Source organism: Sinohyriopsis cumingii, chromosome 10 (genome assembly GCF_028554795.1).
Source record: "Sinohyriopsis cumingii isolate HCF-2022 chromosome 10, ASM2855479v2, whole genome shotgun sequence".
Lineage (NCBI taxonomy): Eukaryota > Metazoa > Mollusca > Bivalvia > Unionida > Unionidae > Sinohyriopsis > Sinohyriopsis cumingii.
Genome location: NC_142970.1, coordinates 115,421,570 through 115,442,375, shown reverse-complemented (window position 1 = coordinate 115,442,375; position 20,806 = coordinate 115,421,570). Strand labels below are relative to the sequence as shown.

Genomic DNA, 20,806 nt, shown 5'->3' with positions numbered 1-20,806 from the left:
TGGCGCTCAGCATCATTAGAGCAGTGATCAGACTGGTTGGGATGGCGTCAGGATCGTGTGACTAGGTGGCACGTGATGCTACATGTCTGCGGCATGATGCCCACTTGCAGGTATTGGTGCGATATGAATAAAACAATTTGAGCTACGTTAAAACTCCAAACCATACACACAACAGTATGCTATATACATGTGTAATATACTCCTTGACCACTAGGCTATTGACATGTTCAATACATGCCAATATAGCTTTGCTCAACCGATCACAGGTGCTTCATACAGTATTTGCATTTTATAGTTGTTCTGAAGTTGAAAATTTGAAGAATTTTACAGTAGCACAGAAGTAATGAATAGGGACACCCTAGCGTCAATGGGACTTACCATTAAAAACCACCCTGGGACACTCTAGCGTCAATGGAAATTTAACATTAACCACCCTGGGACAATATAGCGTCAAGGGAATTTAACATGGGAATAAATCGTGGGACTGTCTAGCGTCAAGGGGAATTTAACAGATGGAAATTGAGCATGGTGGGTCTGTATAGCGTCAAGGGGAATTGAACATGGTGGGATTGTCTAGGGACGATGATGGTAGAGGGTCAAACACAACAGAGACAGAGACATACATACACTAGCACAAGCGTGAGATTTATATATAAAGCATTACCAAGACCTGAAATCTTGCTGGGGTGTTCAAAAATTTGCATAATTGTAATGATGCTATAAATAGCTATAATCAAGGAAATGCTCAACGACAAAATGGATGTGACTAAAAGTAAGGCTAAAATGACGAAATTTTCCCAGAATTTAAAGGAAAATAAACATATCCCCGAAAATTAGGTTACAATGGTTTAGACTAAAATGGATAAAATTAGTAACTACTTACAATATCAACTTGTGTGACGATCGTGGATAAACACACATGTATCTATTTATAGCTATAATCAGCTAAAATTCATATGAAATCCCACTATCTATTTATACTACAACTTGTGGGTTATTCCTTTGGAAAAGTTTTTGAAAGCACCTAAGCCCTCACCTGCAATGACCAACTCTGCCAAACACCTACACCCCACCCCCACTCCCAACACTACAAAACCCATTTAACCCGTTATTTTATGGCATCAGTGTGTGATTTAGGAAACATCAAGACACAAAATGATGGATGAATAGACTGACTATTGTTTACCGACTTGCATGCCTAAAGAGCGTGCGTGAAGGAAAACATCCTTCCATTTCAATTCTAACTAAAACATGATCCAGAGGGATAGAGAGAGGTGAAAGAGCACAATTTCATAAAGTGTGAGTAAAAACAAAACACGCCATCCTTATTATACAATGTCAAGACCAAGAGACACTTACGTTTTCTTTCTGGTCTATTGTCTTTTAGAAGGTAGTATGAAATTTCACATCAGGGCCAACGCATCGGCTCACATTGTCAATTTTTCCATTTCCATGTCTTTACTGGCACAAGTTTTTCATCATCTTCAATTTCTTCTTCTTCTGAATCCCTCTTCTCTGTTTCGTCTTGTTTTTGTTTCTTCTCTTTTCTCGTAGGGCACTCTGAATTCCAGTGTCCTTTCTCCTGACAACGATATTAGGTATCTTGACTTTTGTCTCTCTTTCTTAGACGAAGCAGGTATTCTGGAGACAAATACCCATTTACCTGTGCAGATATAGCAAACTTCATTAGCACTTACACACTTTCGTATGACTCTCATCAAATCAACGACCAAAAGAGTAAGTTTTGTTACCACTTTCGCATGTGAATTATGCTTTCGTATGACTTTTAGCAAATATTTGACCAGCAGGTTGATCTGTGCTGACTCTTCCATCTTCTTGATCGTTTGAGAGTGGAATGAATACTCTGACGCTAAGACACTGTACCTATATACAGGGACCTGCTGCGTATGAAACCTAGTCAAATGTAATTTTGCAATAAGATGAAACGATTTCATTGAGGAAGTAAAAGGCAATGATGTACCGTATCGCCTCACACAAAACCTGAAGTGTTAGTTCAAATCCGTGTCAGCGATTTCGAAGACTACATAACTGAGCTTTAATCAATGCTCTCCATTTATGCCACAAAACCACGAGTCCTGATTCACGCCAAAAGAACTTTCGTTCGGTCCATAAAAAATAGTATCACATCTGAGAAACGCAAAAACAAACTTCCAGAAAACTGAGAACGACGGCTTACACCTACAACGTAAATGTATGAGTTCAAGTAGTGCGTAAAGACCCAGTAAAACATGGCCATTCTCGTCACTGTCTGAATAGCTACTCAAGTCAATTCGAAGCGAACGCGGTAAGAAAATATGTATAGCCAATGAAATGGCTTACAACGGGTGATGCATTGTTTTGTTCTAGGACTGTGTGGCATAATAATCCCTATGTTCTTGCGTTGTTACCATTACAGTGCAGACAGACTGAAATGTGAACTTACAAGCCCTTGTTGTGTGTGTTGTACCATTTCTTCTTACCACATCAAAATACAGAGCGTCACAGTATTGGTTCGCGTTTTCAAGCTGACCATTTTGTTATATCTCACTTAAACATTTTAACATAAACACTCACACTCACATCGGTAGAGTCAGAACAGACGTGTTACAATATTGAGGGGCATGTTATCTTTTTTTTCTTCAAACTAATAAATTTGGGGTTTGTATGAAGTAAAGAACCGAAAGTACAGTGAAACTAAAGGATGATGACCCAATCTGTCTGTCTATTGATGTGTGCATTTACTTAAGAAGAAATATTACCTCTAAAACACAAAGAGATACGGCAAGCATGATTACATTAAACACAACGATGTTTTCCTTCACACCCGTGTAATTTAGAGTTTCAATCGTCTTTGAAGACAAACTTGGTCTCCTTTGTAGGGCTTGAAATAATAAAAAAACTGAAAAATCTTAAGCACTTTGCTATAGATAATTTCATCAACAGACCAAACAACATAAATACCGTTACAACAATAGAAAGCCTTAAATCTTCTATCAAAAAGAAATGCATCAAAAAAATTAAAGATTAACGATAACTAACCAATGAAAGCGAATTTAACAAAGGCAATGACATGTGAAGAAATGCCTCTCACTTTGGAAAGGTAGGCGAATGTACTCTGTCATGCACTATCAACTTGAAAAAAATTATAAACAGAGAGAAACCTGAATTCAAAATTCAGTTGTTTTTTTCTTCAAAATTGTTTCGTTTCTTTTTTCTTTTTTTGGAACAAATCTAAACACTAATATAGAGTGGAAAAGGGAAAATGCACATACAAGCTTTGATATTTCTGAAAAAAGGAGGGGATATTCCTAACGTTCATAACCACCTATATATGCTTGGACTTGTCTGTGACTTATCCACAAAACAAGATGTACATATTTCTGGTCAAGCTGCAAGTGTGTGCGTGTTTTGGAAAAGGATAAAAATCGGATATACAATTTTCTCGTGACACTTATAAAGTGAAGAGTCTGTGCAAGTGTCAAAAGCCAAAGTCATATAAGTTTTGTATTTTGTACGGCTTATAAAGGTTTCCACTTTAGAAAATGTGAAGTATCACAAGTTATTATCCCAAACAGAAGTGGAACATAGGGGCTTGCAAGAAAGAAAATAACCCAGACAGTTGGTGTCATCAAGAGTGCTAGAGACGGTACCCGAACTTGCTTGCTTGCTTACTTGAATTAAAGTGATTTTCGCTCTAATGGAGCATGTATCACTGGTTTAATAACGCACCGCGTGATTTTTAATTACTCCTGGGGAAGGAAAGAGAGCGTGTGTGTGTGTGTGTGTGTGTGTGTGTGTCCGTACGTTGTGTAGATCGTATATTTGGTTGTTTTTTTCTTCTTCCTCCCGAGTGTGAATAGTATATTTGGGGTTTGTATGCGTTAGCGACATTGTGTGGAAAGTATATTTGGGGTGTCTATACGTTCATGTACGTTTGTGTGGATAGTATATTTGGGGTTTGTACGAGTTAGCGACGTTGTGTGGACAGTATATTTGGGGTTTATATTCGTTCGCGTACGTTTGTGTGGATAGTATATTTGGGGTTTGTACGCGTTAGCGACGTTGTGTGGATAGTATATTTGGTGTTTGTATGCATTAGCGACGTTGTGTGGAAAGTATATTTGGGGTTTGTATGCGTTCGTGTACGTTTGTGTGGATAGCATATTTGGGGATTGTACGAGTTAGCGACGTTGTGTGCATAGTATATGTGGGGTTTATATGCGTTTGCGTACGTTTGTGTGGATAGTATATTTGGGTTTGTATGCGTTAGCAACTTTGTGTGGATAGTATATTTGGGGTTTGCATGCGTTAGCGACGTTGTGTGGATAGTATATTTGGGGTTTGTATGCGTTCGCGTACGTTTGTGTGGATAGCATATTTGGGGTTTGTATGCGTTAGCAACTTTGTGTGGATAGTATATTTGGGGTTTGTATGCGTTTGCGACGTTTGTGTGGATAGTATATTTGGGGTTTGTATGCGTTCGCGCAAGTTTGTATGGATCGTATATTTGGGTTTGTATACGTTAGCGACGTTGTGTGGATAATATATTTGGGGTTTGTACGCGTTAGCGACGTTGTGTGGATAGTATATTTGGGGATTGTATGCGTTCGCGTACGTATGTGTGGATAGCATATTTGGGGTTTGTATGCGTTAGCGACGTTGTGTAGATAGTATATTTGGGGTTTGCATGCGTTCGCTTAAGTTTGTATGGATAGTATATTTGGGGTTTATATACGTTAGCGACGTTGTGTGGATAGTATATTTGGGGTTTGTATGCGTTCCCGTACTTTTGTGTGGATAGCATATTTGGGGTTTGTGTACGTTAGAGACGTTGTGTGGATAGTATATTTGGGGTTTGTATGCGTTAGCAACGTTGTATGGATATTATATTTGGGGTTTGTATGAGTTCGTGTACGTTTGTATCGATAGTATATTTGGGGTTTGTATGCGTTCGCGTACGTTTGTGTGGATAGTATATTTGGGGTTTGTACGCGTTAGCGACGTTGTGTGGATAGTATATTTGGGGATTGTATGCGTTCGCGTACGTATGTGTGGATAGCATATTTGGGGTTTGTATGCGTTAGCGACGTTGTGTGGAAAGTATATTTGGGGTTTGTACGCGTTAGCGACGTTGTGTGGATAGTATACTTGGGGTTTGTATGCGTTCGCGTACGTTTATATGGATAGTATATTTGGGGTTTGTATGCATTAGCGACGTTGTGTAGATAGTATATTTGGGGTTTGCATGCGTTCGCTTAAGTTTGTATGGATAGTATATTTGGGGTTTATATACGTTAGCGACGTTGTGTGGATAGTATATTTGGGGTTTGTATGCGTTCCCGTACTTTTGTGTGGATAGTATATTTGGGGTTTGTACGCGTTAGCGACGTTGTGTGGATAGTATATTTGGGGTTTGTATGCTTTAGGGACGTTGTGTGGATAGTATATTTGGGGTTTGTATGCGTTCGCGTACGTTTGTGTAGATAGTATATTTGAGGTTTGTATGCGTTAGAGACGTTGTGTGGATAGTATATTTGGGGTTTGTATGCGTTCGCGTACCTTTGTGTGAATAGCATATTTGTGGTTTGTATGCGTTAGCGACGTTGTGTGAATAGTATATTTGGGGTTTGCATGCGTTCGCGTACGTTTCTATGGATAGTATATTTGGGGTTTGTACGCGTTAGCGTACGTTTGTGCGGATACTATATTTCAATTTTGGTTTTATTCTTCGATCTGTTGTGTGTGTGTCTGTGTGTGTGTATGTGTTAGTGTAAGAACGTCTGGAGAATATATTTGTTGGGTTTTTCCTCTTCCCTGTGTGAATAGTATATTTGGGTTTGTTTTTTCTTCTTCCCTCTGTGGTGTGCGTGTGTGTGTGTGTGTGTGTGTGAGTGTGTGTGTGTGTGTATTGGTCTCTGTTTGTCCCTATAAAACTCCCTTTATCCCTATCAAATACATTCTACCTACCTACCTACAGTAGCGCGTATTCAGGTCAGCCACTTGCAACACTTTTGCCATTTATACCCTAGTTTCCAGTACAGTGACGTCACTGACGCTGGAAATTTGGATACTATAAATATGGACTTGGGGTTTTCCACAGGTTATAGCTATAAATATGTGCTAGAGTTCATAAACAGGAACGTCACTCAAGCTGAGGCTATAAATAGATAGTGGGATTTCATATGAATTTTAGCTGATTATAGCCATAAATAAATACATGGGTGTTTATCCACGATCGTCACACAAGTTGATATTGTAAGTAGTTACTAATCTTATCCATTTTAGTCTAAACCATAGTAACTTAATTTTCGGGGATAAGTTTATTTTCCTTTAAATTCTGGGAAAATTTCGTCATTTTAGCGTTACTTTTAGTCACATCCATTTTGTCGTTGAGCATTTCCTTGATTATAGCTATTTATAGCATCATTACAATTATGCAAATTTTTGAACACCCCAGCAAGATTTCAGGTCTTAGTAATGCTTTATATATAAATCTCACGCTTGTGCTAGTGTACGTATGTCTCTGCCTCTGTTGTGTTTGACCCTCTACCATCATTGTCCCTAGACAATCCCACCATGTTCAATTCCCCTTGACGCTATACAGACCCACCATGCTCAATTTCCATATGTTAAATTCCTCTTGACGCTAGACAGTCCCACGATTTATTCCCATGTTAAATTCCCTTGACGCTATATTGTCCCAGGTTTTTTCGTCCATGTTAAATTTACATAGACGCTAGAGTGTTCCAGGGTGGTTAATGTTAAATTTCCATTGACGCTAGAGTGTCCCAGGGTGGTTTTTAATGGTAAGTCCCATTGACGCTAGGGTGTCCCTATTCACTACTCACAGACATGAAATTAAATTGCACGTAAATCACGGCACATAACATATTCGTTCCTAATAGTTAAGAAACTGTCTGAGCACAAAACGTAGACTCAAACTGAAACTCAAACATACTGATATCTATCGATATATTTCAAACTTCACATGTTGCAGAGATACGAACACGAATATGTCCAACTATTGCTTACTATACTCTCATTTGACGAATTTTAATTCTAATCATAACGTCAAATTTTATGCTCAGAGAGCTTCGTAACTATACGCCCTGGACACGTTCGAATTACGTATTGTAATACGCCAAAGGGGTTTATATATCAATCGAATCACTATCGTGAATCCTGCTAGAAGGCGCTTGTTTTCCTGATTCCCAATGACCTCTCTGCAACTAATATCCTAAACTGGAAATTCCAACGCGCCCAGACTATAAAAAATGTTTCTCACATTGCAAACGTTTTGTTCTAAATTAAACCTAAAATCAAATTCCAAACAGGTCTGCGATAAAGTAAAATCTATTAACCATTGGAGGCTACCACCAATCAAGAAAAGGCCAATATGCTTGCTAGTCCGTTTCCGACATAGCAACGACAAGAACATTCAAAAAATTTCCAAGACCAAAGGAATACGGCAGAAAACACCCTTCACCTATTTCAAGAGAGGAATCCAAGATTCGGACTTAAAACAGCGGAATAACCTTACACGGATGTGAAATAGCGTTAGGGTAAAAGAAAGAAACATCACCTGGAAAAGATTAAATTGAGTATATAATATAGAAAAATCCCCCCAGCAACGTTAACTACAACAACCATTATTAAACTACTCAACCATTGTCCTCACCAATAATATATGTAAACTTATGGAAACTATACTCTCAAACATATTAAAATATCACCTCGTAAGCAAAAATCTGCTTGCTATCAGAAAACCAATATGGCTTTCGTAACAAGCATCCCACCACCGACCAAATACTACGATTAGAAACGGACATTAAACTAACATTCACCTCCATGAGAAAAACAACCGGAAACCACATAGCGGTCTTTCCTGACCTAAAAAATTATTTTGACCTAGTCAAACTCAGCTTCGTTATTAGTTTACGCATATTTAGCTGAATGGCACACTTTCAGCAGGTCGTAAAATTATGATGACGATATTCGTCCATCGGTGTCGATGAGGACCATTTAATGTCATCGATTCACTGGGGGTGGGTCCGGAGATGGCTGATGAGTCCGATCCGGGCCCGGAAAAGTCTGTTGCAGTGGGGACGTGGATGTGCAGGTTGCTGGCCGGGGGTTGCGGAACTGATGTTCCTGGATTTGCGTAGATCACGTTTTTCAGCTGAGTCCATCGGTCTTTTCTGCTCAGACGCTTCCGCACCAGCGTTGACTTGACTGCTCCAAGCAGATCGGTTAGCATCGGCACTCTCCCAGGTATTAGGATCAATGCCTAGGTTCTTCAGCGAAGCCTTGAGGGTGTCCTTGTATCTCTTTTTTGACCACCGTGAGATCTTTGCCTTGTTGTACCTCTCCATAAAAGACCTTCTTAGGTATGCGTTCCACCGTCATGCGGACAACATGGCCAGCCCATCGGAGTTGTGCCTTGCACAACATGGTGTGGATGTTTGTCATGCCGGCCTTAGTGAGCACCTCTGTGTTTGGTACCTTGTCCTGCCATCTGATTTTCAGTAGTTTCACGGAGCTCATATGGAAGTGGTTCAGTTTTTTAACATGGCGGCTATACATAGTCCATGTCTCGCAAGTATAGAGGAGGGTGGGGAGAATAACCGCTGCGAAGACTTTGAGTTTGGTGGAAAGATTCATGCCTCTCCTATCCCAGACAATTGAGCGGAGTCTACCAAATGCTATGCTGGCTTTGGCAATCCTAGTGTTGACCTCATCGTCTATGTCGACTGCTTGTGAGAGGGTGCTGCCGAGGTATTTGAACCTGTCTACATCTTCGAGCTTATGGCCATTGACAATGATGCATGGTTCCAGGTAATCTTCTCCAGGAACTGGCTGATGCAGAACCTCGAACTTGATGGTAGAGATGCTGAGTCCGAAGTTGGAGAACGCTGTGGAAAAAAGGGCCATGCTCTGTTGCATATCAGCCTCCGTGCTGGAGTTGTGGGCACAGTCATCTGCAAACAGCAGGTCGCGAATGTTCTCAACTTGGACTTTGGTTTTGGCTTGGAGCCTCCTCAGGTTGAACAACTTCCCACCCAGACGATATCTAAGACCTACTCCAACATGGCTGTCCTTGAAAGCATCCATCAACATTGCGGAGGACATGAGGCTGAAGAGAGTGGGGGCTAAGACGCATCCTTATTTCACACCATTCGTAACTGCAAAGGGTTTGGAATAGTTACCCTGGTCCTGAACTCTGGCAAGCATGACAACATGAAACTGTCTCGCCATTTCAATGAAGACTTCTGGACATCCAAATTTGGCCATGATCTTCCAAAGACCTTCCCGGCTGACAGTGTCGAATGCTTTAGTCAGGTCCACGAAGGTGGTGTATAGCTGGACATTTTGTTCAAGACATTTTTCTTGCAACTGCCTGGCAGCAAATATCATGTCGATGGTGCATCTCTCCTTTCTGAAGACACACTGGCTTTCTGGCAGTAGGCCATGATCAAGGTGTTCTGTGAGTCTTTTCAGCAGTATCCTGGCGAGGACCTTGCCAGCGATGCAGAGTTGAGAGATTCCTCTATGGTTGTGGCAGGACTGGCGACTGTCTTTGCATTTGTAAAGGTGGACGATGGATGCATCTTTGAATTCCTGGGGTATGCGTTTCATCTTCCACATGCCACAGAACATCTCTGTTAGTCTTCCCACTAACTTAGGCCCACCAGACTTGTAGATCTCAGCTAGGACGGAGTCTGCTCCTGGAGCTTTTCCACTAGACAGGAGCTCAATGGCCTTATGAGTTTCCAGCACTGTTGGAGGGTCAGCCGACCTATATTTGATCTCCACCTGTGGTAGACGGTTGATTGCTTCATCGTTGATGGAAGATGGTCTGTTGAAGTTACCGTCAAAGTGTTACACCCAGCGATCCAGTATCTTCTTCATCTCGGTTATGAGAGTGCTGCCATCGGAGCTCAAGAGTGGGCCTGCGCCTGCTGTTACTGGGTCATAAACATCACGAAGAGCACTATACAAGTTCCTCATGTCTTGTCTGTCGGCAAAGGACTGGATATCATCAGCCATTCGGATCAGCCATGTATCCTGCATCTCGCGTAGTTTCTTCTCCACAGCTTGGCGGACTATGCTGAAGGCATCTTTCTTTACAGAGGACTTGGGGTCGATGTTGTATGGACAATGGTGATGATGTTTCTCCTCTAGCAGGGACTGTATTTCTTCACAGTGTTCGTCGAACCAGTCTTGGTGCTTTCGCGCAGTGACGCCAAAGGCTTCAGACGTAGATGTTTGAAGGTCATCCAGCAAAAACTATAAAATTATAACCAGAATAGGAAACACCCTCTCCAAAGAATTCAAATTGAAAATGGACCACCACAAGGGAGCGTACTCAGTCCAATACTCTGTAACATAATTGAAGCCGAGTGGACTTTGGATTAAATTAGTAACACAAACAATGTGTGTGAATGACGAGACGTGTATTGTATGATAAGATGATCGCACGAAACAATAAATGAAATAATCTATGTAATTTCCTACTCTCTCACGCACCCATCACACACATTCACAAAAGTAAGACATATCGGTATATATGTATATAATGATAATGACGAGGACTGAGATGATCACAACACAATGCCGAAATTCCAATGATAATGATTATGTCGGTTCATATAACCGATATACTATATAAAATGACAAACAAAAATGTCAGTTCCGACCCACGCCGGGTGCACTCCAGGTCAAATTCTCTACTTTGAACAACAGCAAAAAACATAATATCACAATTCCACATTGGCTCAACTTTCCAGATTCATATATGTTCAACTTAACCCTGAACCAGTTTCGTCTGGCTAAACTACTATCCCTCCAGTTTCATTTTGGCGTAACAACGCCTTACACCAGTCTCATTCAGATTCAGTCTGGCACAACAACACCTTCAACCAGTTTCAGTATGGCGCAACAACACATTCCACCAGCTTAAGTGTGGCGCAACAACACCTTGCACTAGTTTCAGTCTGGCGCAACAACACCTCCCACCAGTTTCCGTCTTATTCACCTACACTTCCCACTCCACCAGTTTCAGCTACAAATAAATGAAACATGTTACTCTACAAATGCATATGGTGCATTACATTATATCAGTGTCCCTAATGGTTTATATAAGCGAACACAAATACATTAAACCCACAATCTACCTGCGACATTCTACTCCGAGTCCTACACGTGAAAAGGAATAAATTCTAACACAGAATTGTTTGTTAACCGTGGTTATTTTATTAATCGAAGCTTTATCAAATTTACGATAACAATAAAATATGTATGTCACGAACACACTCAAAAACATAAATATACAAGGGAATTATTTAACAGTTGTCACCCACCCCTATGGCTATAGTTTTGTGGATCCAAACCGACACTCCGTGACAAGATCCAAGCGATAATGTACCGCTTGTAGTAAAACCTTACTATTTGTACCATAAAAAAACAAGACGTTCAAGACCCAAGGCTAAAGCACCCATGCATGTCGCGAAAAATAGGCATCACGCTACGAGCGACCTACAGCGAGATATAGTCATTTAGTAACTATATCTCAAGGTTATAAACTAAGCTACTCTAGTTAATTCTGTACGCGTCCGCAAAAACCAACTATACATTGTCCTCGTTTAATGCAAAACCGAATTATTTTCTTGCCTTATTCCGTGACATACTCCTCAGCCTTATGATTAACGACCTTTCCCTTAATCTAGCCTACATTAGATTTAATATCTCACAATTCGACGACGACAGCGGCATCTGGAGAGCAGGAAACCCCGTCAGCACACCATTCGTTACAGAAATACAACAATGTTTAGATAACGTAGGGAGATTGGCAGATAAATGGGGGTTTAAAATGTCACAGAAGCAAACTGTAGCAATAATATTTACCCCAAAACGAAATAACTAATTAGCCTACCCTAACCTCTATCTACAAAACCAACTGATCAAATATGTCAAGGTTGTAACATTCCTAGGATTGTATTTCGGTAGCCACCTAACATAGGAACACCATATATATACATTATTATTCCAAACTGCAATAAAGACTTAAAACCTCTTAAGAAATCTCAAAGGTACCACATGAGAATCCAACCAAGAAACCTTCCTTACCATCTATAAAGCCCATGTAAGATCCAAATTAGACTACGGTTGTCAAGTGTGTACACTCCTCAAAACAACCACTCCTAAACAAACTAGATGCCATTTTTTAAAAAAAAAGCTTTAATCGTTTGCTCAAGCAGACTCCCCTCCACCACATCGGACGAGCTTCAAGTCCTCGTTGGGGAAATACCGCTAAAACTGAGACGACAAAAAATGCTACTCAGATACTCCATTCGATTAGCTAATCATCCATACACGCATCCCACTAAATTTCCATTTGCAGATGTAACATTACGTTTAGCCACAAACTAGTTCCAAACATACCTTGTGGCAAAGTAATCCTAGAACTTAGGAAACAACTTCCAATACTTGAACAACATGAAGTACACACCAAACCACCTGACCAAACCCCTTGGACAAAAACCAAACAAAGGGTAAACACCATGGCCACAGAATACGGAAACAAATTGGAACAAGAAAATAAACTAAAATCAATAATCGCAAATGACATACAAGACACCTATCCTGGTTTCACTTAAATATACACAGACGGGTCTAAAACAGCTGAGCCACCCAGAACGGCTGCTGCAATAGGAATCCCTACATTTAACAACCAAACAAGAATCAGGATACCAGGCCATTGCCCCATATATATTACTGAATTATGGACAATTATTGAATCACTTCATTGGATCAAAAACAAAAATATCCAAAAAGCAGTCATTATTAGCGACTCCCTTTGTATAATAAATTCAATTAAAAACCGAAACACTAAATCAATACAGCTGTTCCGTGACGGGGCCTTCCATATGCTCAAAGAATAATCCACAAGAGATCAAATAGTTGAGTTCATGTTGGTGCCATCACATATAGGAATCCCTGGCAATGAACAGGCTGATAAAGTGGCAAAATGTACGATAGGAGACCCCAACCCAACCACACTTAGATATAGCATCACAGAAGCTCAATGCTTCATAAAAACCTATATTAATCAAAAATGGCAGAAACACTGGACTTACACCCATAAAGCTGGAAACTTCATCCATCCCAGCAACAGTTAATAGGTCCATTAAACCACCCAAATGTAACAGTGTTGACCAAAACGTAACTAACTGAATAATGATAGGTAAAACCAAATTAACAGGCAGTTTTTGCAAATGCATAGGCCCCAAACCTGTAAACATAAACTGTTACCACTGCCACACAGTAGAAGACCTGCAACATGCATTTAATGATTGCACTAAACTACAAATAGCAAGAACCAATTTCCAAAAAGCACGAAAAATAATTTGATCCCCTTAAACCTTTTCAGAAATACTAGACTTGCAAAACCCTAACATACAATTAGCATTCCATAATATATTAAAACTCCTAGAAAAAAACGAACATAAAAATAGGATAAAACGGGCCCCAAACAACCTTGTCAGGTAGTTAGCAAAAGACGGTCGACTTTGACACGTATAACGAGACCTGAATTTTCAGCAAACAAACCCGTCTCCAATTACCAAATATCACATAACCTCCTCCACTAAACATATATTCATACAAAATCCGATTACTCTAATTAAAAATCTGAAAACAACCATAACTAGCAGTCGGGCTAACAAACCTAAAATTAGGGGAAAAAACAAAGGAAATAAATTCAGATATCCTTGACCCGTCCCAGCGACCCGAGTAATTCGGCAAAGACATATGTCTTATTAAAATAGAATTAGCCTGACACAAAATTACAACACATAAAAAAGCAAACCAGAATAATGTTAGTAAACAGGCTAATAAACTTAAAAACTACGGACTAAATAAATCAGATGTCTTTCACATGTCAAAGAGACCCGATCTTTCGGCAAAGATATCTATCTTAATAAAACAAAACTTAATCTGGTAATAAAAAATTAGCTCCATCAATAAAACCATGGCAATATAAACCAAACAACCCTAAAACCCACACATACAGGAACAATAAAATCCAATAGCCCTCAATCTTAATTTATTTATTTAACTATTTTAATTTTTTAAAAAATATATCTCCATGTGCGTGTTCAGTCTGAGCCTCCGCCTCGGATGCGGGACGTCATGAGTTCGATCCCCGGCCGAGTCATACCAAAGACTTACAAAAATGGTACTAACAGGTGCTTCGCTTGGCGCTCAGCATTAAGAGGTTAGTGATAGGACTGGTCGGCCTGGTGTCAGGATAATGTGACTGGGTAGGACATCATGCTACATGTCTGAGGCACGATGCCCCAGTGCTAGACATCACTTTAAACTGTCACACAACAGACATCGTAGCGAGATGACTGTAAAATTGTTAAAGCTACGTTACAAATCCAAATCACACACACACACACATACACATACTTGCATGTTCTACAAACCTATTACAGGACAGAATATTTTTCCAAATTCAGTTTAAACAAATTGAACATAAATTTAAAAAATTCCTGCACAGCGGAACCTTAGATCAACCTGGAAATAACGGACAGCAGCCTTCCGTCCCGCACTTCTCCTCCCTTGCCACGGACATACACCAATTATCAGCAAGCAATGCGCGCATAAATGTTTCCAAATAAACACATGAGCGAGTGAGTACAATTCCCACTCATCCCATCAAGTGAAACAGATTATTATTTATAAAACATGGAAGTGTGTTGGGTCCATTCCCACTCACGTCAGACTTCCATTCAGGTCGTTAGGGGCCTATATGGACCAACGCCTTGAGGCTAAATTAACAGTGATCTTTGAGTACATACATGCCTGGGGGATGAGGCACAGATTCCTTTCCCACAGGAACAATTAACAGCCTGCAGTGCGGTCACAAATCTGAGGTACGTGTACTTAATGTGCGAAACCTCGTTAATTAAATAAGAGATAGAATGCATGACCAACAATATAAAAACAACACAATTGCCTGTCAACCTCATGGTTTCTCCTCATCACATTTCCTCATCATAGCGCCAGCATTTCACGCCGGCCAACATCAGATACAGGTAACTGCTTTCTCTACGCTACTTTAGGTCAGCCAAATTACGATTTTCAGCCTCATTTCGCCTGTAGCCATATTTACCATTATAACAACAACAATCGGCTCCTCCAAGTCACGTATTAATCCCTTCTCAGTTGTTCCATTATACACTTAACCAATCCCCAATCATGCGTACTGAACATTGATTCGCACAATCAATCCACAAAATCAGATTGTAATAGAGACTACTGAGGTCAGGGACACGTATGCGGCACTGACCTAAGCTCACTAAAACAAAACCATGCTATTATAAACTCTTACAACACGGCACTCTGTGACGTTTGCTCCTGGCAATTTGCTAATCATTCGGGCTGATGACCATATCCCCAGCACCAACTTCCCAGAATCAAATAATCTAACAAGTAATTATATATATATATATATATATATATATATATATATATATATATATATATATATATATATATATATATATATATATATATATATATATATATATGTTTCGTGGATGAAAACAATCTTCGTTTTTATAAAGATAGTAACGCTGGTTTTCTTTTCATTCAATTACAGAACCTATGAGTGTTCACACCACACTGCATCATACAGGTTCCACGCCAAAAACCATGAGCCCAACACCAACTCTTCCTAGTGCGTACTATTTCAAAATCTTATCAATTTCGGAATATCTTAATGTTAATCGATCAAGGAAAATATTATAAAGGCATGGTACCGAGACACCGACTGGGCGTCTCTGATTCATTAATACAGGAATGGGTCAGGGTAGTTCACTCAAACGTTGACATTTACTACTTCCATATTACTGACAATGAATACCCCAATTATAATTTTGATATTCGTTGATTTTAGTGAGAAATATATTATCTAAATTAGCTCTCTGTTCTCGACTATTACATTACATCAGTCATTTCCTTCAAGACATTTCATTTATAACGGTCAAGCAAATATGACCCAGAAAGCAAAGAAAATTACTATTTTGGGGGCCTTTAGTGTATGCATGTATCTGCTTCACGCCATTTTCCCATCAGCATCTATCATATCAGTTCAGATAAATGTTCAATAAATGAAGACCTTACTACTCTTAATACTCGTATTAACACTCCATTTCAGTTTAATATATACTATTATTAAAACTTAGTTTCGCTTTTCATTGCATTGAGCCTTCCCACAATATAAACATTACCGATGACAATGAAAGATTTGTGCTAAAAGACAGAGGAAGATACAGCATTATCCGGTGAGACATACAGACTCTAAACCATTTTGCTATGTTATCTCTTATACGATATTGTTATTTTAATAGTGTTGGTCCACTACACATGTAGGAAAGCATCTACCATTGGTACTTTGTTACATGGAATTAAGCAAGCGAATTCGTTGGCAGGAAACTGTCATCCGGAAACGTCTGATCACATGGCACCAGAAGCTTTGGTAATAAGTATGTGCAACGTTTCTGGTCATTTGGATTCCTGGAAAAGAGGTCCAAGTGTAAGTTATTTGCACTTCTAACATAGAAAACAACATGTACGTATATTCTTTTTCTTTGTGAAAGAAAGCAATGCAACAAATTCTGCCATATTGCATGAAACAATCTATGATTTAAAATAACTCCAAGGACAAACAAATATTGCCTCTGAGTATCAGAAAAGATGTTATTTAATTGTGGCACATATTCTCGGGAATATAACCGTACCTCTGTAATTTGGCTTCTCTCCACCCCCACAAGCATGTAATGCCTCTTGATGTATATCTTTTAACTTTGTACTACTTTTAAACAACATATAAAGCACTGAATGCAGTATCACTTCATTCGCAAAAACAAACTTATTGACCGTATTAAGAACACAATGTATCGTCCATATTAAAGCGAGAACTTCTGGCTAGTATTAAAATTAAAATTTCTGGTCCGTTTTGAAAAGAAAACTTAGAATTTCTAAATTGCAAGATAGCTGACCAGTACCAAGGTAGACTATTACATATAAAGCTGATCATCTTGAAGACCATGCTCATAGACGATATTTTCTTTTCCCACGTTAATACCGGATATATTTTATCGTGTGGTATCACAAATCGTATATTTTAATGAGTAAGAAAAGAAAGATTTGTTTTACTCCAAAATTGCTTCAAGATTAAACTAACTCTTCGAAAATTACTCTCACCCCATTCCCTTTATTTAAATTCACCTCGCTTGTGATGCCTCACCATATTTTAATAACTTTGGAGTATGCGCATTTGTTAAAAGCGCTGTTTTAAGGATTTCTTAGATTCTTTAGATTACTTGTTTGATTATGGGATTATTTGTTGTCCTTGTGGTAAATGTGATGCAGTTTTATGGGTGAAATGTGGCTTCAAACCATGATCTGACTGGCCTAATGTGGCTAAGTACAAACGGTTTCTTTTATATGGGGAGTTGTATAGTTTTACGGCGTGGAATGCCAAGGGTACGTTACGAAACGTTAATCAAGAAAAACCACTCAGATGTGCGGTTGATAGACAGTTTGGAAGCTATGAGATATGTACTCTTGCTTTACTTAGAGCAAAATTATTATAGAATGAACACGTTGGAACCTTATAGTTTACAACAGTATTTGTATAGAAGTCTTTGGAATTAAGGGGGAAACATATGGCTTCTAGCGGAATCTCGCCATGGTTTGACATCTAATCGGTCAAGTAAAACCACTGATATTTTCACGTGGGTAAACTATATCTTTATAACTTCACATGTAAGGATATATGATTTCCCATTATGCTACGCGACGGTTGATTGTTTGTGCCTACAAAAGGTGTACCTTAGAGAGGAACAAACGAGTACCTTGCGAGCTAGAAAAAAAATAAATTGAAATTGCATTCCATTTCAGAAAATTCATCTTTGAAAATAATTTGACCAACGATGAACGCGTCTCTTTGAAGTTATTTACCCTTATTTCCTTGACAGCAGCGAATCGGATTTGCTTTGTTTGCATATATTGACAAACAGTTCACAAAATGTCACAAACATAATGTACTGTGACAAAATTAGGTCATGTTAATCCTACCGTTTTCTTAGGTCAGGTATATTTATGTTGTAACAATCCAGGATATATATTTCACATGTGAAATTAAAAGAATTTTAAAAATATGAAAACTATTTTGTCACTACGCCTATATATTTCACATTTAAATATATAATACAATATTTTTCATTACCAAGGTGATGTCAGTGTGTGAGAAAATCCCTCTATACACGCCCGTCGCCACATTCTTTAATGGAAAATATTCAAATCATGGAGGACTTGCCGGAATATTCGTCGGTTGTCTGCTAGACGGTTTTAAGGTGATCAACTGTTTTATATATGATTTGAAATACATACATATTAAAGCCAAATGCAATGTACTATGAACTACAGACTTAGCACGGAATCGGAATATAACGACTTCGACCCTGGACATAATCATTCGCTTAGTTTTTTGTATAGCCGACTGACTATCTTTCACACAAAAAATCTCTTACTTTCTTTTCTTATGTTGGAACCTTGAAACAGCGAAGTATAAATTGTTTTGAAAGTTCATTTCCACTCTTCTAAATCTGAAGGATTTTGAGTTAAACGTATACATGTTCAAACTGTCTTAGAGTTTCTGAGACGTGGGAACAGTTTTAATTCTCCTGTTACTTTTGTGATAGTATGATCGCACCAGTTATTGCTTGTTCGCAGACAATCGCCATCTTCTGTAGAACTTTAAAAATAAATATTTATAATTTTGTAGAACTGGCCCTTTTCTGTATGTATGAATAATACCGACGTTAACAGCATCGTTCTTGCATCAAATTTACTAGTTCTTGTTGTCGAATAGACATGTTTATACCTGCTTTTGCTGACCAAGAGAAGTCTTCAAACCACTGACACTCTTGCACTAACGGAGCTGTATTTCTTGTCATTTCCATTTAATATTGATTATTGTAGAATCGGAAACAATTCTTTCATTTCACCGCAAGGTTTCTTCTCGCCATAGAAATTATTGGTCAGTCTCAATGTTATTGTTAAATAGCCGGATCGGCAAATCTTATAGTTCATTATAAAAGTGAACGCTCATTATCTACAGTGAATCTGCTTTTAACCTTTAAAACCTCAAACAAGAAATATTCTTTTCGTCATAAAATCATAGACGATTCTACAATTTTGTCTAACGACATTGTCATAATATTAATTTGTTCACGATATTGTCGTGTTATTGAATTTTAGACATTTCATGATTAAGATTATTTTATATTAAACTTTTAGTTTCACGAGATTGTGATGATTGACATTGATTTTGTTACGACATTATTATTTGATTTAGATTGTTCACGACATTGTCATGATTGTGATATTTTACGACATTGTCTTAATTTGGAAAATTATTTTCTTTCTTCAGATGATAGTTCAGGAGTGCGACAAGAACATTACCCTGTCGCACTTAGTGATTGGGGGCCACTTCCAGCTGGATCCGGTGAATTACTCAATCGTTATGTAAAAATGTTGAAATAAACTGAAAACAAATGTCCTAAAGGTACATTTGACAAGAATGCAGCTTAACAGTTTGTGTTATATTTCATATGTTGCTATATTTGCTTGTAATGACGAGACCATTCTGTTTTCAAACAATCCATTAAGCGTTCCAAATGGGACCACACTAACTAAATCATGTTCAAATATGTATATATGTCTTTTAGTATTGAAATTAGCGGCACGCCATCGGAATCATGACTACATAGATCAGAGCAAAGGCAAGTTAAAAATAGCGAATTCAAAACACATTTCCGAAAATTCCCACAAATGCATAAACCCTCAAACAAAGAGTAATCAAATTATAAGTAAGGCATGAAAAAGAAAGATAAAGGCAAAACAGGCACAATCCTTAAAATCCAAGTTCCAAATTGTTCAGTTCATGCTGCAATCTTCCAAAATCAAAGAACGTTTCAGGCAAAACACGATCTGATACTGTACAATAACAGAATTATATGTTTGTACCACACAGTGAAATACTGTTATGTTTTCACTACAAAATAACATAATGCAATGTTGTATATATACACATCAACATACACATGTTTGCGCTACACAATAACATATTGTTATGTTTGCACTTTACAATAAAATGTTGCCATTTTTGCACTACATAATAAAATATTGCTACGTTTGCACTAGACAATCGCATACAGTATAACATACTAATACGTTTGCACTACACAATGGCATGATATTGTTTTCACCACGCAATAACATACTGCAATGTCTGCACTACACATTAACATACTAATATGTTTGTTACTACACAGTAAAATACTATTATGTTTGCACTACGCAATAACATACTGCAATGTCTGCACTACACATTAACATACTTATATTTTTATTATTACACAATGACATACTATTATGTTTGCACTACGACGCAATAACATACTGCAATGTCTGCACTACACATTAACATACTAATATGTTTGTTACTACACAATAACATACTATTATGTTTGCACTACACAGTAACATACTGTAATGTCTTCACAACACAATAACATATTAACATGTTTGCACTAAACAATAAAATGCTATTGTGTTTGCATTACACAATCACATATTCCTATGTTTGTACAAAATAATAACATAGAGTATGACTTACTGCTATGTTTGCACTAAACAATGGCATACTACCGTGTTTACATTTTGACCA

General features: G+C 38.4%; 1 protein-coding gene across 1 annotated transcript in view; it reads left to right on the top strand.

Moving 5' to 3' along the window:
• LOC149791071 (uncharacterized) overlaps window positions 1-19,668 on the top strand; it is a 57,552-nt gene extending 37,884 nt beyond the window's left edge. The window contains exons 12-15 of the mRNA XM_089971459.1: window positions 15,668-15,745; window positions 16,419-16,603; window positions 18,306-18,428; window positions 19,508-19,668. Of these exons, the coding sequence (XP_089827585.1) occupies window positions 15,668-15,745; window positions 16,419-16,603; window positions 18,306-18,428; window positions 19,508-19,606 (485 nt within the window). The 3' untranslated portion in view covers window positions 19,607-19,668. The remainder of the gene's footprint in view (window positions 1-15,667; window positions 15,746-16,418; window positions 16,604-18,305; window positions 18,429-19,507) is intronic.
• The last annotated feature ends 1,138 nt before the right edge of the window (window positions 19,669-20,806 follow it).